This window comes from Trichoderma virens (genome assembly GCF_000170995.1).
Source record: "Trichoderma virens Gv29-8 chromosome Unknown TRIVIscaffold_85, whole genome shotgun sequence".
NCBI classification, from domain to species: Eukaryota; Fungi; Ascomycota; class Sordariomycetes; order Hypocreales; family Hypocreaceae; genus Trichoderma; species Trichoderma virens.
In genome coordinates, this window is record NW_014013664.1 from 996,441 (window position 1) to 1,022,457 (window position 26,017).

The following is a 26,017-nucleotide window of genomic DNA, read 5'->3' on the forward strand; positions in this document are numbered from 1 at the left end:
ACGCCCGCCGCGGAATCGCCCGGACCGTAACACGAACTAATACCACGCAGGACCCATTGCTACTACATTATCATGCCTCAGAACTCACTACACCACAAAATCAGAGACCGGTTCCTTACATAGCCTTGCGGGCTGCTACTCTGACTTGACCCATCCCAGAGGATCTTGGATGCGACGGATATGCGCAGACACATGCGAAGGCCCGTCTAGGGATGCATTTTGCCCTTCCTCCCCTTTGCCCGAGGCTAAATTCTCCCTCACATACGATCTTGATTTGCGCGCGATTGTCACATCTAATATGTCTTGATATGCGTGCGTGCACCTTTGATACCTACTCTAGTTGGGAGACGTGTTGTGGTTGCGTATCCCCGCCTAGTTTCTGGAGCAAATGTCCCGTCCCTCGGTTGAAAGAAGTGTACGCCTGTTCTTTGCCGTGTGAACATACGGCTACATGACTATCTGGGCCCTGAATTTGAATCTCTCGACATAATCCATTACTCTTCTTCGCGCACCAAGTCGCACTGCATCAAGCCTCGCAGCCATATCGGGCCCGCCATGCATCCGATGTGCACGCGGGATCGTCTGCAGCGGCCCTTATGCAAATCACCCTCCGGCCGGCTGCGCGGCTTGCAGCAGCGTGCAGAAGCTTGATGCTTCGGTAACCCCATGTAACCACGGGTAAGCCTCATGACAGCTCTCACTCCGCTTTAGTTCGACCCGTTTCCACTGGCTCGGCAAAGTAAAAGATCTTCCCTCACGACCACTCAGGATGAATGGTTCGAGAGAACTGCACATCATTGTGCCACTAAACCGACTCGCTTCTTTTTATTGATCCTTCGTACTTGAGAATCTCCTTCATTATGCCCCCGCCTGGTTACCTTGTGCCATTCCAGAACAAGGCATCACACCATCTCTCGGTGGAACTTCTTCGGCCTCAAACTTTATAGAATTGCATCTGTCTTCCTCAATACACCCTCTTGGGGGCCGCTTGAACATCTAACCAATGGTGGTCATGCTGATACTCGTTTCGACTCGAACCTCAACCAGTCAAATGACTGCCTGAGGTCATATCAATCGATTCCTCACGACGCTGTCGTGCGACGGTGGCGTCACTGCATGTGACTACAAAATGTATATTGCGTTACTAGGATATTTATCCCGCCTATTGAAGGCATAATAATGCCTTTGTTATAGCGACAAGTTCCAAACTATAATGCCGTCGAGAGACAGTCTCTCCCCTTGTTTCACGCTGCGGCATATTTCATCATCCACCCACCTAATTGCCTGTTCGACAAAGTACACACCGCTGATGCCTCTCGTTTATGCGTGCCAAGAGTATTATGTGAGCTAATGCTTTCTGCCGAGGCGATTTTGATGCGTTTCAGAATGTTTTTCAGCGCATCTGTGGGCGAAACTCTTGCGTTTTTGGGAGAGCACTGCGTGAATGCTTCCGAATAGATGCTTTCCGTAGTGAGACGCTTTCACGCCTTGGGTTTCGTGCTTTGCTGCCCTTTTTTATTCATCATTTACCAAAGAGGTTTGATTAAACTCGTTACTTCGAGATTTGTAGCATTTTGATGTGAGGTATTATTAGCCGGGCTGTATTCGATACTGCATCATTTCAGATGATAATCGATAGCTCTCCAGAGAGTCAACCCGTATGGCTCTCGATCATTATCTGCTCAACCGAACTACTCTTATCGTACTATACCATAAATTGTGCTGCAATCTCAGACTCCAGACTGAGATACAGGTATTTGATTCATGGATTTGGTGCATCCATAATGGCTTCGATTTACGTGGGAACCTCACTTCTCAAGTATTGCGTATCTGCCAATGTTTCCGGTTCCTTTTATTGACGTAGATGTTACCTTTTCAAGTGCGAAATGTAATTTCAAGTCTTTCTTTTGATGGTACTCTGTTCTTGTACATGTATATTCTTCACGATCATCATACACTTATTGACAAAAAAAACGCAGTATGATATCTCCATCAACAATCGGGCACATTGTCGAGCAGCCAATCCATTGTTTCCCAACGCCCAATACCCTTAGGTATAGCCTCCAAACAACCTTCAAGCTCCCGCACAGTCCAACTCGAGGGAATCTTCTCAACAAATTGTCCGCATTTGGCACCAAAATCGGCCTGGGAAGCATCACAGAGTAATCGCAATCCCTTGCCTGCCAATGAGGCCGCTATCCACATGATAATCACTTTGACAGCAGGATCGCCATTAAATGCGCCGCAGCCCCATAGTCCCGTCCATACAGTCGGAGCATCGCCGCCCGTCCAGGATGAAAACGCCGTATATGCCTTTCGTATCTCACGCAGAATGTTTGCCTGCTTCAAATCAGGTAATATCCCACACTCATCCGCCTCATCGAGCTCCAGTGCATCCATGAGCAGCATTCTACCTCCTTGTCTAGCCCCCGGCCCAAGTTCCTCCCAAGCAATGTCACGTCGTTGGCCTAAGATTCTCAGCATGGGGCGAGCTCCATGAATAGCCAGAATATGGTCATGCCGGAGCGTTGGCGTGAAGAGCACTGCGGGACAGGCCTCGGGACAGTTACCCATATAAAGCTCCTCCTGAGTCGCTGTTTGCCCGAAACCAATATCTTTATTAGCGGAGACTACCACGGCGCCATCGTAGCCTTGATAAGCAACTTCTTGCTGCTCTGTACTGAACTTTTGGACATGAACAACATTGAAGCTCCGCAGCCGAACTTGATCCCAATTTCCCATTATGGGGCCTCCAGGGCCATCAAAGGCATGTAAAAAGAATTCTACTCCAGTATCAACGGAATTTTCTGGGCTGGTCCGAGAATCCGCACTAAATTCTTCAAAATATTGGAAGACCGCCGCGAGATACATTCGCACTGCCTGTGGGTGTCGCTGCCCAGAGCCATACCAAATACCAAAGTCGTGATATCCTTCACGCCAGGGAGGAGACCGAAGAGTGCAGAGAAACTGGTGAGCCACAAGGCATGCAACCATGTCTCTTGTGAGACTCAACTTGTCCCCTGGTCGTAGTACTGGGATGATACCTCCCGGGAAGTGATCCGGTAGCATTAGCGAGAGCTGCACAATAGTGGGCCATAGCCTTGAGAAGAATGTATCACTATGATGCTCCACAGCTTCTCTGAGTGTTCCGAAATCGCTGGCTGCCCCAGAAGAGCCACAGCTCGTATTAGCAATTGTGTCGAGAACATCGATAAGCTGAGCAGGGGAGTTGACAGGCTGCTGGAGTATACGTTGAAGCAGCGCCCAAAATGCTACCTGCCCATCTTCACCTTCTTCATCGAGAAGACTGAAGCGGTCAAGGCACCGCCATGACGGCGAGCAAGGTAGTAACAGATTCGGCCACGACGGTTCCATCAGAGCAATATGTGTAGTCAGACCAAGACATCTTCTGTAAGTTGAGAAGACTCCGGTGCGCTCATTCCGGACTCCCAGACATATTTAGCTGGATGCTCAATCTGCCTTTTGGCGATGAGTCATCCGGCAGAGCTGAAAGCCTTCAGGTGGGGGTGCGACCGACCTTGCGCTCTAATTTCAGCATTATAGAATGGCTTGATATGAAGCAGAATAGAGAGGTTGGCCATAAAGTGGCCTTAAAACGGCAAATAGTTATAGTATAGCCAAGCTCGTGTTGAACAAGAGTCCTCCGATAATCTCGTAATGCCCTGGCAGCCATGCTTTGCTCCATGCAAGTTGATAACCAGTCGACGCGTCAGACGATCAAGAAGTTCATTTCCGGATCTTTCAGCGTTTGCACCCAACTCTTGGATCCTCTTTCTTCAGCAGCTAGATTCCAGATAACCTGAAGCGTTTCCATGGCAGTATGGATGAAACCCCACGGACATACCGTAGTCATTATGCGTAATCTTTCCATGATAAATTTCTGCCGTACTGGATCCCTCGTCTCCGCACCTATGATGAATGTTGGCCACGTGGTTGCCTTGAAATTCGGGTCTTCTACAGGCATCATGTTCAAGTGCGCCAGTAGGTCGTCCGTGAGGAAGGCGGCAAACTCCGGGCCAAGCCTCTCTCCGGCAGAGGGAATAGCCTGCAGAATATATATGCAAGCAGCTAGACGATGACTAGCCCCAGCGTGCATGCGGCTTTGCATCACATCGTTTGGTAAACCAAGAGCCCTGGCAGTGTCACGAGCCCATGCATAAATATCGTAAGCTTGAGCACGATTAATGAGCTCCAGAGCAGCTATGGTGGCGGCTTCGTTGGACTCGTCCCCAAGTACACTGTTTGAAAGCTGAGAGGCCTCGTGCAAGATTTCCATCAGCTCCGGCGGGCAGCACAAGTAGCTATTCGCTACCGTCTTGCCAAGCACAAAAGGAATCTGCGAGGACTCAAAGTTGAGCGACGCTGCATATCGCGCCGGCATAAATGCTGAAGCCAGGATAAAGTAACTGAGCAGAACAGTCAGTAAAGAGGGAGAAGAAACAGTAATGCAGCTACAAAGGCAAAGGGTATGAGCAGCTTACATGAAGCAATCTGATAGAAGGTAGTCTCGTAATGAGCTATCCCAGGCCTTGGTAAGCTGCAAGAAGGACATGATCTTTGCAGCTCCCTCAAGATGTGCCCTCCAGCCATGCTTTCCAGATTCAATCAACTCCACGTTGATGAAAAAAAGCGAGGCTGCAAGCACGACGTCACCATTAATGGTATCGAGATTTTGAATCGCGGTAGACATTAGCTTCAGCGCTGTGTGTTTAGCAACCAGCGCATCATCCAGCGCCCTAGTTGATGCCGCATCCCGGTTCGCCGGTATGAACCCGCCATCAGGGTAGGGCAGGCCCATTCTAATCAGGTTGGACATGTGGGCAGCTGAGGCTGCAACGATGATGTGCTGCAGCAGTGGGTGAGCACGGGTCAGCGGGATGAGGCTGCGGAAAGGATTGCACTGTGGCCCGTCATTGGAGACCAGGTCTTTGCACACGCGGGTTGTGACTGGTGACAGTTACGATACGATGTTAGCACAGAGGAGACGAGCAGCGATCTGACTTAGACGCACAGTAGTCGAGATAAAACCGGTGAGACTTGTCTAAGCCCTGAAAGAGAGGATCGACCAACACCCACGGGCTCCTCAGCTTGGCGCTGGGAGACACTGGCTGGGAAATGACCTGCAGGGCTCCTGCGCCCGTCGACGATCGCCTTGCAAAGCTCCCGTTGAGAGCCACAGCCTGCGGTGAGCTCGTCCTGGAGCGCACAAGCGGCGACACAGCTCCGGCCTCTGACCTCGCGTCGCCGTCCACCCCGGCGTCAGCATCCTCGGCGTCACCCGCGCCCACGGGGGCACTCGACGTCCGGCCGGCCAGCTTGCCGCGACTCGCTATGGCGCCCGTCCAGCGAAACAGCTTGCCGTATCCGAGACACTCTTTGCCCGAGGCGGCGCACTTGTTGCAGTGTGGATACGACCGGTCACAACGGAGCCGCTGCCGACGGCAGTTGTGGCATGGCTTCGTGGGTGGTTGGACTGAGCCCATGATGACGGTGACGCTGCAGACGCCTGGTTGAGTCGAGTGGATGGGGCCACCAGTCGAGCAAACAAAGACGCATTGCAGCAGAATGGGACGAGAACGGCCATTTCTGGCGCCGTGGTTTGGGATATCCAAATATCTCCATCTTGATGACAAGTGGCCGCTAGGCCGAGACCGGAAGCCAAGGCTCAGCTGGTGCGCTAGGGGCGCGGGAAAGCAGCGCCGGAGGAGAGTCCCGATTCTCCGAGGCTCTGATCACAGCTGCTGGAAGGCTGGAAGCCTTCTGTATTTGCTCGCTTAGTGTGCTAGCTTCAATCGCTGAATGATTCACGTCAACTCTGCATTAGCTAGTACAAGTACGGAGTACATGTACTCGTATCGTGGTTGGCGGAACTACAGTATTGGGGGATTCACCAAGGTACTGGAAAAGCGGCTTGTTCAAGAAAAAAAAAAAACAGCTGTACTTACTTATTGAAAATTCAGACATGTTTCAAACTTTGGTATCAGCGTCACCGCAGAGGCATAGACATGTATCCATGTCTTAGTACCTATATCGTGTTTGGTACATGTGTGCAGGCTTCGCTCGTAAACCACTTCTGCTACAGGTACATGTAGCCATATTTATGCTACCCTGAAATGCCTTGTCACCATCCTTCTTTTAGCAATGCATAACAACAAAAAGAAATCCAACGCAAACAGCATGGTGATTCTTATTTTGAGTTTCTTTCAATCATAATAAAAGGAAAACGAAGTAAAGGAAACCTCAAGTGTAAGTCATTGATTCTACTTGCATAGTTATCATCAATCTATTACTTCGGTAGTATCAACGACAATGTCTTACATGCTTCACTCACTCATAACATACCAGGAAACGTTTCAAAAACATGGTCATCGAGTTCCTTCGAATATTACTTCAATTTTGATAGTGGAATTTCAAACTGTACCGCAGTGGTACTACAAAGTGGCTAGACTTGCTTTCTCCCCAACTTCGCCGTCATCAGACGAACCTGTCTATGCATTACGACGCAAAAGGATACAATAAGATCATATGATCGTTATATAATGACTTACAAAGCTTCGCCATACCTGCGACTGCTTGCTATTTTTGGATCGGACTAGTCATTCTATTACATTTGCTTTATAATCCCTCCGTGGTCATTGCTAGTTGCTGCACACCTCATGACAAACCATGAGAGTGATGTCATTAACATTTGAGTTTTATTACAAGACAAATGTATTCCGTATTCCCCAATGATTTTGAGAAATGATACTAGAAACTACCCTTGTCTCTTATCTCTTGAAATTGCCATTGGGGGAGCTTGCAGCCGACCCTCCCCTTACTTCACTGGTACTCTAGTACTCGTATCTTGATAAGCTGGGCAACCCCGTCGAAACTCCTTGCCATATTGAGTTCGGCATCTCGGCCCCAATACCAGAACTGAAACGTTGTTGACTCGGGGTCACTCAAAAGTTCCAGCCATCTCGCTTCCCGCATTATCCGGCCACCACGTGTCTCAGCGCTGCTACATCAGTCTGTAGCTCTCAAGATCTGCACGCAACAGTAATAGAATAATTATGCCGTAGGGTATATAAACTCCTTTATTTATCCGTATAAAGTACAAAGGGATGATAGAAGCTGTGACATGGTGAGAATAAACTACTGTGATGGATGTGACTTGCCCAAACGCTGCTGCACCCGGTATAGAATCCGACGAATCTATGGAAATCAACCACCGTTTGAACATCATATACGCTAGTTAATGTGCCAACGTTATACCCCTGGGCGCTATCAGCTGTCAATGAGTAATCTCATTAAACTTTAGGGTTCTTAGTCGCCCCCCCCATCCATTGAACGGCGGCTTGTCAAATGGTCGCCGAGGAGATGCAGTGGCAGAAACTTGGCGCGAGAAGATAGCCGCGAGAGAGTGAATAATGGATCGCTCGAGATACACGCCACACAGGGGGACAACCAGTTGGGATTGAATCCGAAAACAAGCGCGGCGCAGCTTCATGGGTGATGACTGAAGTCGAGTCGATCTGTCAGAATACAGTCCCCGGGGGAGTGCCCGAAGTAATGAGCACGGGTGTTACTCTTCCGTCGGTCTACGGGTATGAATGTTTGTATTGTTGTCCCTCATCCCCTGCATATGTGCACTTGACATCTCAGCCTTGCCGTAATGTGAAAAAGGTGGTCAGAAAAAGCGCCTATCCTTTCCTGACGGGGAGTTGCCCGGCATTTGATTCTACATGTTGCAGCCCGAATATGAATCCGATACCTCATCGGATCACTTGCGATGCCGACCCTTACCTGAAATTCAAGGGCGATATCATGTCTCAGAACCAAGCACTGCCAACATGCAGCACAGGTGCAGGCGTGCTTGCTGACATGGAGTGGACATTTGCCGCTGACTTCGGCGATATGTCTGCTGACAGCTTTCCCAAGAAAAGGGGCGAGCCCTGCAAGAGTGGCCCAGAACCCCAACGGTACCGGGTTCGGGATTAATTATTATTACTATTAGTCGTACGGATTCGCCCAAGCGCGTCTCTTGGGCTGACGAGCCTGTCCCAAGAACCCAGTTGTCAGGATTCGCTAAACGGCCCTATCGCCCCCCTCGCAACTTGCTCGGGGTGCAGCCGAGACCGTGGGAATGGGTCTGGTGATTTACATCAAGGCTATCAAGCGCCGCCGTTAAAGACGTAACCCCCGGCACGGATGCGTTGCCTTCTTCTGCCTTGATGATCCGAGAGCAAAGCCTTGTCAGGCAACAACAGGCAGCCAACAAAACAGCTCGAAGGATTTACCCAGCAATACCCGGTACGGATAGGCGTTTCCCACCTTAGATACGCAATTTGTCATACCATTGGCGATGCCAATTTGCGCCTTGTATCATCTCTAGGAGATGGCCATGCGTACACTCCACTACATTCCCTTTTGTGGGATTATTTGGAGAAGCCATCTCGAAACGTTGGATGCTTCTTTGAACCATGCTTAGCATTTTCCGGATTAGGATAACAAGGAATCCTTACCGGGACATGACTAGCCACATGTCCTGGCTTGTACGAACTGGGATTGGATGCTTCTCGGTCCCGACACCGATTCTTCTCCGGCATGGCATTTGACAAATTCGGTGTGCTTCGGGTGCAATGGGGCTTACTGAAGGCAGTGGTGTGACATGCTCTTCTCCACGGCTTGGCTTCTTGGCTTCTTGGCTTCAACTTTTTCCTATTGTGTTCAGCAATCATGCTCCATCCATGTCCGCTTAATCCAAGTCCGCTTAGAGCAATGAGACCGCATAGAAGAAAGAGCAGCTGACATTGAAGTACTATTGGCCAGTATGTGGTCATCTACTTGGCAAGTTGCAAGGATAAACAAATAACTTAACCAATCAATACAAAATACAGCGTGCCTGATTAGAAGATGTGGAATCAGTTTCTTATGGATTTGAAGACAAAAGTGCCCTTTGAACAAGTCCACGTTCAGAGACTCTTGGCAGGCATTGAGAACCTGCTGACCTCCCTCAGTCACGATGGTGGTGGTAGTGTCAGGATTCCGATTGTCCTTCTCATCCTCGGATGTAATAACTTGATGGGCAGCAACGCATCCCACCACATGTCCGTCTGCACGTACTCGGCATTATAGGTAACATTGTCGTCTTCATCCTCGGAATTTTATTGCCAGCCTTGTTTGGTTCTCGGTGCTACCCCTCATTTAACCTTGCTGCCTTGCGGGCAACGATGACATCCTCGTGCTTGCTTGTCGATGGGAGGGTGCCGTACCCCTACCTCATGTCGGCTTCGACACTACTGTATTTCCATCTTAGCTCTTGTGATCGATCCTACCCCGTGATTGTTGATGGCAACTGGGGGTGATGGCTTGTCCAGTTCTGCAAAGGATCCATGGTACTGGTATATGAGATTCTGGATCACATTCCGATTCTCTCCGCCGAGAGAACAAGGGGCCAGCTCCTCCGTGTGCTACGTTGCTCTTTTCAAATGATCGAACTACGGCACCACAACACGAAGCTATCTCATGAGAGGCTACAACCTGGTATTCTTATTGCAGAGAGACCCATTATTGTTCTTTATGCTTGTTCATTTCAGGCGTTAAAACAAGTTTACGTGGCATTCCTGCACTAGTGACAATAGTAAAGTAAAATCCATTCGCCATCACTAGTCGTAGCTATTGATAGGGCGAGTTTCAGGAGGCGCCTCTTAACTCCTATCCAATACCAGTGGAGTAAGATTCATGTTTGCAGGCTTGGATGGCGTTGCTGGCAACAAACTCGATCAGCTGCATAAACTACTATAACGCAGACCCATGATTTACCAATACGCCTAAAATTGCTGAGCGAACGAAAGTCCCTCCGTGGGTTTAGCGATTTGTAACCGACGCTGCCGACAGCTTGGAGGAAGAGGCTTGAGGAGTTGTTTATGTCTAATCTTTGCTATTGGTGGTTCCTCCAACAAGGGTACAACGGATTACGCTATGCACTTGTCATTTAGGGACTAGAGCTCGTAATCGTAAGCCCTCTATTTACCCGGAGGATTGCCTGCGCAAGGAGTATGAGTTTGACACTGGTGCAGATTCTCTTTCAATGAAAGGCTTTTTCATGCAAAGCGAGCCCAGTCTGCACCTTGAGTCGTGAGGCTGCAGAAGGCTTGACTTGAAGCACATTGTGCTACTATAGTTACAAGGCTGCTACCGCCATTGTCTATCCTTGCTTGATCCGGTCCTCAATGTCACTTCGAGGTGACATCGTCTTTGCACTGTATATGTACGGAGTAAGCAGACTGTCGGGATCTCTTCCCCTTCCTTCTCTTGAAATTGATTGATGGATTAAATGGATGGATGAACCGTACAGTTAGTAAACCGCATTCCCGCTCTGCCTGATGAGGCCGTGCACCAAGCCAAGCCAAATAAGTGCTGGGCACAATCTCCGTTAAAATGACGTTAGATATAGTTCATGATGAGCGTTCGTTACGGAACACTCGCAGAGCTAGTGTCATCGGGGATGCAATAGCGCACCCGATTCCTGGAAACTGGCCAAATGGAAGGGATCTAGACTTTTGCAACACGGAGCAGACTAGCGGCGCAATTCATTTGTAGAAAACACCGGCGTCTAAAGGCGCCCCCTCCGTCGGTGTGATAGAAATTAACCCAAATTAAACAATAGAAAAAAACTAGAGAGCCACAAACGCAAAGGCTTAGAGCCACGACCCAATGGCATGGCTGAGAATCTTGGCGAGTTGCGAGCGGCGCAAAGGCTGTGCGCCCCGTCCGTGCCACCGGATGTCTGAGCCAAAGCCAGCGAAACTCTCCACTTGTCGCGTGGGTAGAGCAGGGAGTATCCTGGGAGATCGTCCAGACGGCGGGGAGGATCTTAGTCAAACGGAGAGCTCCCGAAACAGCGGGCTAAGCTGTCCTCGGTAGGGAAAGTAAGGAACACGAGGATTGGACACAGTATGGTACGTCGATTCTGCGTACATCGTCAGATGCGTTAGGGGTGAGAGACAGACGCCATCCGTGTTGTAACACTTGGTCATTGAATACATATAAATGTGCGCCTATAACCAAGGACGTAAATAAGTAACATGGCAGTTTTGCTGTCGAAGTGACACAAACTCCTGCTGTGGAGAATGTTTATTGGAGTAGGAGTTCCCATCGAGTAAGGTGAGCATTTGGGCAATGATTTTGGCAATTCCAAATATATCTAGTGTGGCTGTGTACATGTCCTCAGTATCGGATGCCGTAACCTGGTAATGCTCGCCATTGGAAGGGCGTCGATCACAGTCGCTTATACCAACCATATTCTGTTTACTTGCACCTGATAATTTCTTTTCAATACAGGCACTACCCTAGCATAAGTAAGCGACGAACGAACTTGCTGTACGCAGTTCTTACTCATACGTTTTCAAAGCATGGGTGAATCCCTGACCGATTTACTCGCTCGACCAAGAGCAGCTGCTCCTGTCTTCTGCTAGGTAGTAGAGATTTGGTGTCTGAATCCGAGCCGGTAAGCCCACGCACACAAGCTTTTTCACCCTAGTTTACTCTTGAGGATGGCAGTCGCCGTTATTACTAGAATAGGAGAACAGGGTTGAGCTTATCTCATTAGTGCAATTTGAATGCGTTGTCTGATATTTTGCAAGGTGTTGATGGTTTGAGAAGAAATCGGCGGGATTTGCTGCTCTTCATGATGTCATGTTACGTACATGTATTTAAGAGAACTTCCAAATCATGATCGCTATCCGCTTTCACGGAGAACTGTTGGTAGTTGCGTTAATTCTGCAACCGAAAAAATGTCACCTGATGACACGTATTCACGACTACCCCAGATATTCTATAGATAAAGTCGGTCAGCATCACGAAGCAAAAGTCTACGTCTAGTGTACAAATTTATCCACCGTCTTGTCAGATTTATCGCCTAGGATTAAGCAGCTGGGTTAAGTATGGTAACTGTTGATGACCAAGAGGACTGGTGGCAATATCATGTGGACAGTAATAGCTGGTGAAGCTTCACTTGTCAAAATTTACAACATTAGTCAGTATAGTGGTTGAAAGCTAGGTACCTAAGCATTTTATGGAGTTTATAGTGTAATGCAAGGTCGGTGAGATGCATAAAATAGAGTGACATTGAACTAAGCAAAGAAGATTACTTTGGGGAAAGTACAGGCTGCTGATGGTAAGATGAGAGCGCACGGATGATGAAAGCATGGGTGGACCGTTTGTAAATGCGTACTCGTATATGGATTAATGGTAAGCCTCCCGGAAAGATGGTTGCCCCATCCCATCTAAGGAATGCGGAATAGAGACAGCAGTGTTACTGAAAAGGAAATAGTATCGCCGCTTGGTCCATTTCGGGGCGCCATAAGGCTGACGATAAACGGCATTACCCGATGACGATACATGTAATAGCAGTCATCTTATAGCAGTCATCTGATGCTAACCAGGAGAAGAAGCTGTTTAACCCGGAGGCCGATCCTGGCAGTCGTCGGGCCACATAGAATACAAATCATGAACCAGACTCAGGTCATCAAGGATATCGAACAGGCATGTGTGCAAAGCCATAATTGTCTGAACATGCCCTATCTACGTTTTCAACCGTCCAAGTGGCATTGCATTAGCCGCAGAGTACGGAGTATACTCGTACACGGCTCCGTTGAGCTCCAAAACCCCCATTCCAGCGTAGTATTTTCCGAGATGGCATGGTTTCTAAGGGTCCTGACGGTCCATGCTTAATACTCGTATTCGCAAGCCAGAACGCACACGCCCCCAAACACTGGCAGGTTACCTATAATGACGTATGATTCATTATGATTTATGTTGAAGTGAATACTCCGTAAAGTCACCGGATAGCCAATATACATGCTCTTGTCGTTGCACAATCGGAGAGCCCGATTGGCTATCAAGAAAGTGCAAGCAAGATTTCTACATAGTATCTGTCTATTCATTTGTCTTTATTGGCCCTTCACCTACTGGGTACTTAGGTATGGTCGTCTATGCTCTGTTAAACCCGTCGCTTTTCTACATCGTTTCTAATGCCTTGGAATGCAAATCACTGAATTAAAGATGGTGAATGTACTCGTACATGTACCTGCCCATTTGTGAAGGCCAAAGTCCATTGTACTAGAGTTGTAGTTCATTCGCCGCAAAAAAATCGGTACTTTCTCTGGGGTATTTAGTACGCAGTTGTGACCGTGCTGGGCACTGATCTGCCGCATCACGACGATGTAACTTCAAGGTACTCTAGCTTTGTGCATTGTTAGCGCATTGTTTAGCGAGCCTCAACCGCCGTGACTTCACTGCTCGCAAGAGCCTCCAACTTCTGCCATTCTTTCTCTCGCAATCCATGATAACCGACACAATGCCGTATTTGCAAGTGCTAAGCGCTCTCTATCACGAAATAACTACCACGAAATAACCCGACAGACGGACATTGAAACGCCGGCGGGATCATGCTGTATCTGGAAATAGTGGCCTCTGCCCATATCGCAGAGAGCGATCGTCCGCAGATTGACTCCGGCGGGAGTTGATGACAGGAAACCTCCAGCAGATCTTTTACTCCCCGAAATCGCGAGACGGCTCCGCATCACCGACGACATACCGCTCTCCGTCTTTGCCTTGTCACTCGCTTAGCCAGGCCTCATGCAGGCTGTTCCGGAAGACCACTCCGTGATGGCATGTCCACGGGTTTCAGGGTGAATTCAGCGCATGTAGTAATCTTTGTGGCTACGTGTTCGACCCTTGGTGGGTTACCTGCTATCTCCGTTCTCAACGCCGGGCTAATAGCTAATTAGCAGGCATAATTGATGCTACTTCAATACATGGTAACCATAACCTGGTTCCATTGTGCGGCATGTCCGTCGGCCTGCAACAACTCAACACCTTGACCACTGACTCTTGATACCGACATGGGAGAAGAGTTGGACAGTGCGCTCATAGGGTCTTGAGCTGCCATCAGCGCTTCCCCGTCGGATAAGCGTAGCGATCCACCGCTTCGATAGGCTCGGACGTAGTCGGCCTGTTACAACTCAATTGCACAAGTGAGCCGCGGAATATGACCCGTGATGATTCCCTCCATGGATGAGGCTGTTGGTTATGGGTTTGAATGCTACGTCGGCTTTCCTTGATACTGCTCCGTGAGTCCTTCGTGGTTAGGTTATATGGAGCAGACGTTAACCGTCCTTGAAAGCCGAGCAACAGCTATAGCGTCCAAGGGTGATTCTGGCGGGCGGGAGGATCTTCCTGCACGTTGCTGATCAACGCAACCAACTACTTCCCCCTAAACTATTCTGGAAGTCTACCCCGGCACTAGCTCATCAGGGGCCTATTCAGTCGTCATGGAGGCAGATCTTCTGGAACGGCTCATATCCTCCTCCTGCCTCTTACGCCGTTGCTTCATAAGCGTCGTACATGCTTTTGGCGTCCTGCTGTATCATCGAGGATGATCACTCGGTGCAGCCTTTCCAAATTGAAATATCAATCATTGGCAGATCGAGTGGAGTGAACCGTCAAGCCTAAACTTGATGGCGATCAGTTGCTTTGGTCCAAGCTGTGTGCTCCACGGTTGCTTGCGGGCCGAGGCAAATCAGCCGGGAGCAAGCCATATCTCCAGGCGTTAACTCCCCGGTCTTTCAGTATACGGTAGGTATTACCAAGAAGGACGGGCGTTGTTCTCGGTTGGGCAGCATAAAACCGGGCTTTCTTCAGCCATTGTTTCACAACTTTACCGGTCGAGTAATGGCTGCTAGAGCAACTACGCAAGAGTTCAACGGCGTGTGCCAAATTTGCGGAGTTGGTGCGGAGTAAGGAGCACAATACGGAGTGCGTCAGGTACGACGGCGGCTACAAGAAGCTTTCAACCTTCTCGGCCAAATACCACAAGCGTTTAGAAACCGACGAATGGGCGACGTTTCTGTTAATTTACAGAGTAAATGACCTCTCCAAAGGCTGCAGACTGGTTTAGCATGGGCTGCAAGCCTTCTCACAGTCCATGACGCAGGATTGCATTTAACCGTGGTGATCACAGCAGAATCAAGTTGGCACACATATGTGCGGTTGGCCGTTGGCTCAAGTCTTGAGTGTGTGAAGAAAGGACCCTATATGAGCGGGCGAAAGAAGCTTGGATAGGCCCATTTTTACCTTTATCGTATTTTTCTTGTTACTTTGACCAATACTTTGGTAAGCAGCTCTTGTGACGTACACAGTTACTCCGTGCTTGGGGGGCGGGTTCTTAACCTTCCAGAACATCTTGACAGCTCATTTCAAAGGCCCAACTATGCTCCACGCAGCGCGCCTTAGCAAATTGGAATGACCCGTAATAAGTGTTGGCTACGAGAACTCACCCCTTGTCAAGGGTGACACTTGGGAAATACGATCGACGAATTTTCGAAAGCCCTGCTGAGGAAGCTGCATGGTTATTTTTTCTGTGGCCGGGGCCATTGCCATCTACTTCCCCATACGGAAGAGGGAGCGCGCGGGAGGTCGGTGCTGGTTGTAGATGGTTACTAGCTAGCGGTCGAGCAGCCGACAAGCTGCTGCTGCTCCGTCCAAGCACGCTCTTGATACAACGATACACCAACATGCATGTTGCATGTACCGGGTTGCGTACAGCGCTGGTTGTTGCACAAGCAGAGAGAAGATGAGTTGAACCGAACGCCGTGGCTTTTTGCCGTTTTGCAGTCTTCCAGGTATTAGCATCAGCGGTTGACCTGCACACCCGACGGACTTGACGAGCAAGGAAAATAACCTAGTTATGACGACGCATGTAGCATCAAGCCTCTGACATCTGATGGGAATGGCAAGAGGGATTCACGCGACAGGAGGGTGCAGGTCGGCGGCGAGCAGGCAATGCTCCGCTGGAAACAAAGAGACAAATTAACCCCGGCCCCAGGAGTGCTCCTTGATACTGGCAGATCATGACACACCTCTGCGCTCATGCTAGCAGAACAAGGGTCTTCAACCAGTGGCGCCTGCATCTCCCTTGTCTAGCTGGGAGAATCACGCAACCCGATGAAAATCTACTGGCTGCTCCCTGGGCTTCGACTAGCACGACGATCATTAATTAGCCTGTACCATGGCAGCCAGGCGCACTCCGGAGTGGACGCCACGCCACGAGGTGATGCTCGCCCGCTCGAAAAACCACGACGGTAGCATTGACTGCTTTGCTAGCGGCCAATGCCATGAGAAGGCCTAGAACGGGGCTAGCCATGCTGCTGTGCTCCAGATAACGCCGGCGCGGCCACGAGCTCGCTCCACGAAGAAAGTTTGCCGATGTCATTCTGGGAGCGCCACCGCAACAGGCTTCACCGAAAGGAAAATCATCCCCCTCGCATCTTGGGGCTGCATCGAGTATGTGTAAACCTATGAGGTTGGAAAAGCCGTCGTCATTCCACGGACCCCTCACACAGGCACAGGCACAGGCACGGGCATGAATTGGCTGGAAACGTGTGGCATTGTAGGAACCGCTTCCCCTTTGCAGACCGTCTTTTTCGCAGAGGTTCGTATTGTAATGGATCGAGATTGTTGGTCGGGCGTGACGCTCCAATGACGACTCTGGCCGCATTGAACCAAGGAGCGCCGTTGTCACTAGTCAGGTCTCTCTTGGTTCTTGCGTGTCAGCTCCAACACTTCGCCGGGTATTAATCATCAGGTCTATCATTTCCATTTGGCCAAGGGCTCTGATCCACGGTCCGCGAGTCGTAGATCGTCTCAAGTTGTGCCAGGTAGCTCCAAAGGGGGGATTTTCCGACGCGGGGCGGCTTCTCGGAGCGCCTCAACCTCAACCTCCCCCCTTTGCAGTTTCTTGGCTGCGGGCGAATAGAAATGCTGCGACGTGTGACTAGTACTCCTACTGCAATGGGGAAACGCATGCTAACAAGCTAGATGTATGCGAGGCGGTCTTAGCAGGCTGCGGCCGTCGTGGTTGATGCATCTTGCTACCATGTGGTGGGCGCTCGGGACTCGGGGACTCGTTTCGCATCAGAACGCTTCTTTGTCCCCTTTGCAGCCCACAAGAACCACGCCAATAAGACCAAAAGACGAGAGAGGACATGCTCGGCGGCCGTGTCTAGTACTTGGTACGCAGCTGTTGCGGACACCGTCCAGAAGCTGAGGAAGAAGAAATTGCCCAAACAAGGTCGACTGTCTCTAGCGGCAGGGATGTTCGGCGCTCGTTGCTCGTCGCTCGTCGCTCACGTTTTCTCTCCGTTATGTCCAGGCCACCGACCCACCGTCTCCCACGACTGGGCCACACAATGATCCCTGATGACAATCCCTGGAGCTCCGTTCAGCCACCATTATGCAATACCACCCACGCCTACGATCTCTATCCGCGGTCCCGGTCAAGGAGAGCGACCAAAATAGGCCCCCACATTGGACACGCCTCATGTTGTAATACCCCCTCCGGCGGTGCTACTTACACTCCCCTCCTTTCTCCCTTATCCTGGCATGTTCCCGCCCTTGGAGCAGGTACAGTGTCTAGGAGCCCCAATCCCGAGAGCATCGAATACCCTGCGCTTCGATGACATCCTCAATACACCCCCCCTCTTAGTGACCTCGACGCCCGTTTCCACCCCGTTATTCAAGCCCTTGCCCCCTGGTAGGGTTAGATGGGCCGAGCGTATTGATTTTTTGGTCCCAGACCTTTTCCTGGGAATGATGGCTCTCTGACCAGGGGGGAGGGGTGGCCCACTCCTAATATCTGCGATGTTCCAAACGCCGGGGGCACTTCCTAGCCTGTCGTGTGGGATACTTAAATGTCTACGGAAGACAGATCTGATATGCCGCTCCACACCCAAACCGCTCGCTCTGGTTCAAATAGCGGCTCAAAAACATACTTATACCATCTCCAGCCCCCATTTTGCCTCAAGCCGCCTGGTTTCTTTTGAATCGACGATTTGACGACGGACTCTTTGGTGCATCTCTGCTTGCTGTCCAACCAACACATCATCCAACCAAGTGTTAATAAACCCTCGACGCAGGTTTCTGATCTGAAACTCACGAACTTTTTTCCCGACTGTCGACATCTACATCCGAGTCTTCCCTATACTTGACTCTTCCCTCTCGCCTCTTCAACAACGCACACAATGGCGTTGGTCTCCTCTTTCCAATCTCCTCCCTACGGCACACAGTACTCTGGATATTACCGACCGCCTCCTTCGCCCCCCATGGACGAGCCAAAATGCTCACTGCCCTCTATCTCCAATCTCCTGGGACTTGCCGACGCTGGCTCACTGGCGAGCGAAGCCTCGTTCAAGTCTCAGCACAACTCTCCTCGACCCTATGTCAAGACTGAGAGCCGACCAGCTTCTCGACACAGGGCGCTGCCACCCACACCGCCCATGTCCACAGATACCTCATTTGACATTCGACGCTCTCCATCAAGCAAACCCAGCAGCATCTCCCACGCTCCTCACAGCCACTATTACGAGACAACCCCCCCTGTAGAGGCCCATGATGCGCACCGACATCAAATGGCCGCCTCTCGGCCTACCATCTCAACCTCAGCTGCCCAGCAGCCTGCAATGGCATCTGCCCAGTCTCCTGTCGGCAGCTACTATCCTGTTCAGAACCTCCCACCGCCTCCTCCTGCTCAGGTGCCTGGTCTTCATTACCAGCGTCCGCTGCCCCAGTCATTCCCACCGCCGCCTAGCCCTCTCAGTGTAACACCCTCTGGTGGCTATGTCTGGCAACACCACCACTATCTCAACCCGTCCAACGGGATCCCATTCCCTCCCACACAAGACCGATACATCTGTCAAACTTGTAATAAGGCCTTTAGCCGCCCTAGCAGCCTGCGAATCCATAGCCATTCACACACTGGTGAGAAGCCTTTCAAGTGTCCTCACACTGGATGCGGCAAGGCCTTTAGCGTTCGAAGCAATATGAAGCGACACGAACGAGGTTGCCACGGCTTTGACGTAGGAAAAGGACCTATTCTCCTCTCCTAAACGCCCAAGGCGCACTGGAGAAGAATCATTATGAACGCATGATGACTGTCCTTTTCTTTTATCTTTTCTTTCAACAATTTATCCTGTGGGACATCGGATCAACATCATCCACATTATCAAGGAGCTAGGGAATTTAGAAGGCACATGAGATGCCACATGGTCACACTGGCGAAGTCTCTCCAGTCTTGGGAGGACGTGTTCTTTTTTTTTTCTTTTGTCATTTTTATCTTTTTGGGACCGCATGGCGTCGGAGGAAAGTATCCATCCTACTTTTGTCTTGTTACATTCGGACGTGTCATGAAATAAGGGTTTTTGGCTATCCTAGGAGAGCATCAAAGCGTCCTATGGAACCAGTTTGTATTATGTCTATGGGACATGGAAAAGGCTCGAGCAGACATGCAGAGCAGTGCATCAGTATGGCGTTTTATCTGGGCAAGGGAAACGGAGGCGGACTATTGAGAAAAAAAGAAGAAGCTACATGTAAATAGAGATGCACAATCAATCTCGCGGGAGACTTTTATTTTCACTCAAACAACGCTATTCTCTTTACTACGAACGACTCTTGATTTTGACGTGGTTTCTTGACGTGAAGTTGCTTGTACTCCTTGTTCCTGGTGTACCCCCAACATGTCTCACATTATCTCCGCCGCGCAAGACAGCCGGCATTTTTGGTGTGTCGCCGAAACCTCGTCGCAACGTTGGGCTATGCCCAAAAAGATCCTCGCCTCTGAAGATCTTTGCCTCTCTTTTGGTGAGACGGGCCATAGCACCAGCCCAGCTTGTGAGGTAGTACATGCATCGGCTTTTTACGCGAGAGCCCCCGACGCTGTTCCACCGAGATTGTTTCCCATGTCGATCCCTTTTTTAAAATGCTGCTGACGAAAGGAGGGGCAAGCAGCCGCAAAAGAGGAAGCAATGACAGAAGACGGAACCCAAAAAAAATGGAAAAATGGAAATAAAAAGAAATCCAAGCGGCGGGAATCCGTTGGACCGTGCGACGGCACTTGAAACGCGGGCTGCCGAAGACGGTAGAACGTCTGAATACTCGTTACGCTCTTCTTTTCTTGTTTGGGGAATGAATAAATACATGTATTGTAAAAATATCTACCAGTCGGGAATAGTTGCATGGGCTTCTTCGTTTTAGCAGCCTCCTGCGTACAGCAGGAGCCTTTCGTCTGCCGAGACATCGGCAATGCGGACAAGGCCACGGTCTGATGGATTACGACAGAATGCTACCTACGAACAAACGCTACGATGGGAAGGGGGAAGAGAGAGAGAGAGAGAGAGAGAGAAAGGGCGAGGGCGCCTCAATTGCGTGGGCGGTTTCATTGGTGAGAGACTATTGGCTTCTGCATGGTTAATTCTTGTTGTAGGAGAGCCGAACGCCGAGCGCCGTCAAGCCAGAGAATGCTCCTCCAAATAACGCTGACTGGGGGTTCGATTACGGCTTTTGGCCATGACAAATTGTCGAGATACGTGCAGCTTGGGGTTGTTGATTTACACGGCAGAGTTTAAAGCTTAATTTCCGTTTTCCTGCTCGAGTTCGTGATCCGTTAAGGCTTACGCTAAGAAGCCGTGTTGGGAGGGGTATTAATTTGTGATGAATCCTACATACGAAGGAAGTACGAAGCTTGCCAAGCAACACTACGCTGGAAATAACAGCTACTACTATCAGAAGAGAGAGAGAGAGAGAAAAGGTCATCCAAGAGGTCATAGCCAAAGAGGGACGCAAAAGGAGGGGGGGAGGGCACAAATCCTTCGCGATAGGGAGGAATTGGGGTGTGGTTCAAAAGGCACAGAGGGCCCAACACCTGTAACGCACAAACTTGCTGCGTTTGTGAAGAGGCGAAGAGAAGGAAATCAGGATCCCGACCATTCCGAACGAGGAAATATCTGCGCGGGCGCGGCTGGGAGGGGAGAAAGCAAAAAGCTCACAGAGATTTGCATGGGTGACGCTGCTTGGACGGGCCCCCTTGCCCGCAGGCGGATCCAGAGATTCAGGCTCCCCGATTGTTCGAAAACCGCTGATCTGCATATCCAGACGGGGGGTCGTGGTTTGGTGACGGCGAAGGGGGGTGCAGGAGGCGATGATCTCGACTCTTGGGCTTGCTTTTGCCGTGAAGCCTTTTTAGGCCGGGCCAAGCGGTCATCGAGATCCCACCATTGAACGAGTCTCGTCCAACGGGGGATTTGCAGCCCCAACGATAACACGATGGCTTTAGTTCAATCTTACCCAATGCATTACTAAGGAAACTTAGCAGTACTCCATCAGCTGGTTGTTTATATTGCATGCCCCAACTAGTCATGGGCTACGGAGTATTACCCCGTTTTTCCCAGCGTGCTACTGCGTCTTGTACGAACAACTAGTGCCATCGAGTTGCCTGGAGCAGGCAGAAAGCTGGCGAAGAAGTAAAAGGCGTCCAAGCGAGCAAAGGCGAGAGAGGCCAGAGCGCAAAAGACAGCCGCGGAGGAAAACCCGCCGTGTTCGAATCCGTCACTTGTCGACAGCCGCCAAGACAATGAGCGTAAAAGCCGCGCGGGGCGACCAGGAGGCGGAAGTCCGACCGCCACTAATACTACTCAGGTCCGTACATATAACTCGCGGACATTGTGCATTTACCCTTGGGCCTGGAGGGTGGTTCTCGACTTTGCTGCTGCATTTGCCGGCGTGCCTGCTATTTAACGCCTATCAGCTTACATGTACAAGTTCTGTTTGAGGCCGATATGGCTAGTTGGTTAGATGGCGCGGCGATGAAGCTGACAGATGGGCTAGGCCCGCTTGAGCAGGGAACTAATCATCTTGTCCAGGTGTTGGGAGAGGCCAAATGGGGTATTTTCACCGAGTTGCTGTTAGTTGTTTGCGGCAGTAAGTTGACGGATTGAAATGTGTCGTAACTCTGTGATGCAACTCCATGTGCTTTCGGGGGCGGACAAATATCCGCACTACTGTACTACTGCTGCTGCTGGCTTTGCAGATATAGTATCATGCATTATCAAACAACCACCGAGGGAAAATCCCCGACGGAAGTGAGCAAAAGGCGCCAGCGTTGTATCATGTCCGACTCGTGCTGCTCATGAGGTGTGCTAGTCAAATATACGGGTAAGCACCGCGAGTTCTAGAGCCGTCTGTGAGATGTAAGGAGGTGCTTTGCTTTACGATTTATCAGCCATGCAATACAATATCACACCAACAAGCCCAAAGCAAAAAAGCAAAGGTAGAAACCAACAGCAGCGGCAGGCAAGGGAGGGGGGTCCGACACGACTCCAGTTTTGATGTGCGACACGGATAGGCGCTACGCCTTAGATCGACAGAGTGCATGCGTTGGCGCCAAAGGAGGTCTCGGGATTGCTCAAGTGCTGGGACTAATGGAAATGGGATGGATGGATGGACGGCGAGATGTGGTTGTAATGCGACGACAGAGCAAGCTATCGATGCGGGACTAGACAAGCGTCACTTCAGCCGTACGCACGCACAAGGGGCGAATCACATCCTAGTGGCCCCGGGATAATCTGGGTTAATTGGAGGAAAAAGGGCCAAGGACAAGAAGAAGAGAAGCGACGCCCAGGAAATCAGGCCACATCCAGCGAATAAAGAGGCTCACAAGCCCGGATCTCTGCGAGTCGAGATGCTGTTGGCACAGCTGCATGGTGGCACATAGTACTAGTAATACGACCACTAGCATCATGGGCGCCCGGGGATAAGGATTTCCTTCCGGAGCCGGCTTTGCTTTTCTTTTGCTGGTTCAGGTAATTGCTTCTTGCGTTGGATCCATTCGTCAAGACGGCTAGAATATGCGAACTGTCACCCTCCAGGTGGCTATTAATAATCGCTCCTGCTTGTAAGGTCTTGACGACGACAGACGCCGAGTCTAGCCCGGAGAGCGCCACCTGGTTGCATCTGTCACCTTTCGAGGCTTGTCTCCCTTGCTGTCCCTTGTCTCGCTGTACCACACATCTTGGCAAGACGTTGTGCCTTCTGGGCGGCTTTGTACGCGACATTCTAGCTCTCCCAAGGGCGCATCAACAACTGCGCCGCTTGATAACTTGCTCCGAACCGAACGACTAGAAATCGCGCCGGCGCAAAGGCTAGGCCGCGCATCCGGAACTGGCGGAACTTCTAGAAGTCGTGATTGTCCCATGAATCAGGGCCGCGCCAGTCACGAGGAGGCGTTGACTCGAACACCGCCTTTGATGCTCTGATGGCGTCTGAGTTGTCGCGGGGCGCGGAGACGGACTTGCTTGGGCCTGTCTCGCACGTGGTGCCAACGAGATTGATGGGACAGTTTTAGGTTTAGATGAGGATGCTGGCGTACCGTCAGGCTGGTAGCGCCATGGAGGGAGGGGGCGAGCTAAGTCCAAGACATGGCTTTTAATACGGTGCTCCCGGGATGGCTCGCTAGATTCACACGGCGTTGCCAGCGCTGATTTCGCGTATTGTTCAGCTCTTCAGCTCTCAAGACACCCGGCAATGGAGCTCGGCATCAAGGGCGTGTGCGTGTGCCTTGACGCTTTTCTCGATGGATTTTCGCTGCATATTGGTACTAGTCCCATGGCTCGATATGGAGCGTGATCCGATGGCAGTAGAGCCGCCACCAACTGAGACAATCGAGTGCGGCTGAGCCATTGGCTCGGAATCTGGATGCCGTCCCCAAACTATTTCAGCCAGAGGCGGTCGCATGTCGGTGTCATCCATCTGCGATGCAGTCATCGAGCGCCCCCTTGAAGCTTGAAGATCGCCCCTCCCAGCTGAGAGCGGCGAGAGTGAGAGGAGTAAAAAAAAAAAGAAAGAAAAAAAAAAAGACCCATCCAATTCGTATAGAGTTAAAAAAGAGTAAGGAAAGAGAACTTAGGCGCAGGTAGATGGTGATCAGTCCGTCCGTATCCGCACTCGTATCATCTCCGTTGATGCCCAGGAGTTTGGAACCAACGAACCCCTCTCAGCTTCAGCCCTGAAATGACAGCCCACCCATGGCGACTGTCTTTGACGGCATTTCATTCCACCTGAACCACTGGGATATTACACTGTCGTTTTCGGTGCCTTTAGCCAGCGGTGTATTTGAGCGCCGACCCTCCAGTTTCGTCGACACAACCCATGCCAGCTGGGTGATCTGGCCTGCTCTGTAACTTTTTGTATGAAAATACGAAGCGTCGAATCACGAACCGCCATCATCATCGATGCTCTCAAAGTGGTAATTCCAGCTGCAAAACAGACAGCTAGCAGGGGCGGACGAGGAAAAAAGCGTCTGACATATCGCATGGTCTCTTCTCTGCGGGCGCTCGTCTGTCCTCCTCGCTTTGCTCTCGTTTTCTTAGCTGAAGATCTTTTATTGACTCATCCCCCTTCCCAGCCGTTTACCCATGCAGCCCTAAACCAGAGCTCCACCTAGTCAAGCGCGCAAGACAGCGGAAATATCACACGCCCCCTTTCCAAAAAGTAAGGACGAGTTAGTTAAAAAAGCACGCCAAAGATGGAGAAGGCGGTGATTTGCCCCGGTGCTGACGGTGCTCGCTCGGCGGGCCGCGCGTGAATCCTCGTGGCATTCTTCTCCATTTTTTCCCAATTCCAATTCTTTCTTGTGGTCGGGCTCTATCTTGAGGTGTTAGCACAGCTACTTGTACTTGACTAGTTTTTCTTTGAGACTAACGCTTACACGGGATTGACTTTTGACTCAAAAACATGAGCCGCAAAATTGTGGATAATCGGCGAAGTGTCCAGAGACCCGGAGTTTGAAATTTGTCTGCCCCCCGGACTCCGTGGTCGAGGATCATCAACTCCGTCGGGAACCAGCTCCGGCAGCTGAGCATTTCAGCCGGCCGGCTGGGCTCTGCTCTCGATCTTTTCCAAGCGATGCGCGATTGCATATCCGCGGCCTCCTCCACTGCTCGCTTGAGCAGTGTTAACAGAAGCAGCACCAGACCAGACTAAGCACAGTCCAAGCACAGTCCAAACACAGCTCATTGCTTCGTCCTGGCCGTAAAATATCATTGAATAATCTGAAAACGAAACCTGGGCTGTAGAGGCCCAATGGATCAGGCGTATAAGTAATCGAGACATCAGCAGGGCGAAACAAGGATCGATCTGAACCACCAAGAAAACAATCAAGACTGACACTCTGTAACGCTAGTTTGCTGCGGCTAGCAACCCCCTTCGCACAAAATAGCAAAATAGCCCAGTCACGACTCGTTGCCCGAGCTAAGGAGCAGTTCATGGGAGCAAACGGTGGTTGCCGGCGGCTCCCGAGTCGCTTCGCCGGTCGGGGCGGTACTTGGAGCCGCGCTATGGAATATGCCTGCGGAGCATGTACCTAAATCTGCCTTAGCACGTCGTACAGCACTTTGCCAATGTGAGAGGGGGTGCGGTCGAACCGCCCAGCCGGGAACGGCAAATGGAGAAGAAACGGCGAGACGGGAAACGGTGTGCTTGATGCGCCTGTGCTCTTGAGCTGTGCACACCCTGTCGCCGTCGGAACTGCTCCTGTCATGTCATGTCATGATTACTGCGGATAAAGGCATCTACAGTACGAGAAATACGTGGAAAGGCTATCGATAGTGGGTGCCTGAGGCCACAATAACCTACCCACCGATTAGTAATAACCAACATGGGATCAGCCGACGTCGCGTGCTGTCATCCCTAACAATCCAGGCGTCAACATATTTCGTGTCTCGCATCTCGCATCTCGCGTTTCGCTCCGGCCAATGTTCTCTACGTTCCCCGTTGGGTACGTATTTGCCTTGCCTATGCGGAGTACGGCGTACCCGCCACTGGGCGCTGCTCAGCCGGTTTCCAATTCCCAATTTGTCGGGCCGAGATGGGGACCAGAGACATGAATCCTGCCAAGCACTGGTGCTGCTGCTGTCGTATTGGAATGTATGCCGATTTCGGGCTTCGGCAACCGTAACGGCACATTGTTGGCACATTGTTGGCACATTGTTGCCACGAATGGATCGATCGATTGACTGCAGGCTCAAGGACGCGGCCATAACCGACCTAGAAAGCGTTATTCATGCTCCTGCGGCTTTCGCTCGACGAGCAAAGCAGATTTCTGACTATCATCATGGCTCAAGCA

General features: G+C 50.7%; 4 protein-coding genes across 4 annotated transcripts; 1 reads left to right on the plus strand and 3 right to left on the minus strand.

Annotated features, from left to right (window-relative positions):
* Positions 1-2,190: 2,190 nt before the first annotated feature.
* TRIVIDRAFT_4413 (uncharacterized protein) lies at positions 2,191-3,360 on the minus strand (the record flags this gene model as incomplete). Its single annotated transcript, XM_014097377.1, has 1 exon — positions 2,191-3,360. A coding segment is annotated over one exon (1,170 nt), but the record flags the coding sequence as incomplete, so codon positions are not given.
* Positions 3,361-3,730: 370 nt separating this feature from the next.
* On the minus strand, positions 3,731-5,504 carry TRIVIDRAFT_115781 (uncharacterized protein; the record flags this gene model as incomplete). Its single annotated transcript, XM_014097670.2, has 4 exons — positions 3,731-4,427; positions 4,503-4,968; positions 5,033-5,100; positions 5,167-5,504. 4 exons carry the CDS (start codon positions 5,502-5,504, stop codon positions 3,731-3,733), a joined length of 1,569 nt encoding a protein of 522 aa, XP_013953145.1.
* Positions 5,505-13,751: 8,247 nt separating this feature from the next.
* On the minus strand, positions 13,752-13,957 carry TRIVIDRAFT_225493 (uncharacterized protein; the record flags this gene model as incomplete). Its single annotated transcript, XM_014097671.1, has 2 exons — positions 13,752-13,781; positions 13,838-13,957. The coding sequence occupies 2 exons, from the start codon at positions 13,955-13,957 to the stop codon at positions 13,752-13,754; spliced, it is 150 nt and encodes a 49-aa protein (XP_013953146.1).
* A 4,129-nt stretch (positions 13,958-18,086) lies between these two features.
* Positions 18,087-18,950, plus strand: TRIVIDRAFT_57749 (uncharacterized protein; the record flags this gene model as incomplete). The annotated part of the gene is made up of 1 exon (XM_014097672.1): positions 18,087-18,950. One exon carries the CDS (start codon positions 18,087-18,089, stop codon positions 18,948-18,950), a length of 864 nt encoding a protein of 287 aa, XP_013953147.1.
* Between the last annotated feature and the right edge of the window lie 7,067 nt (positions 18,951-26,017).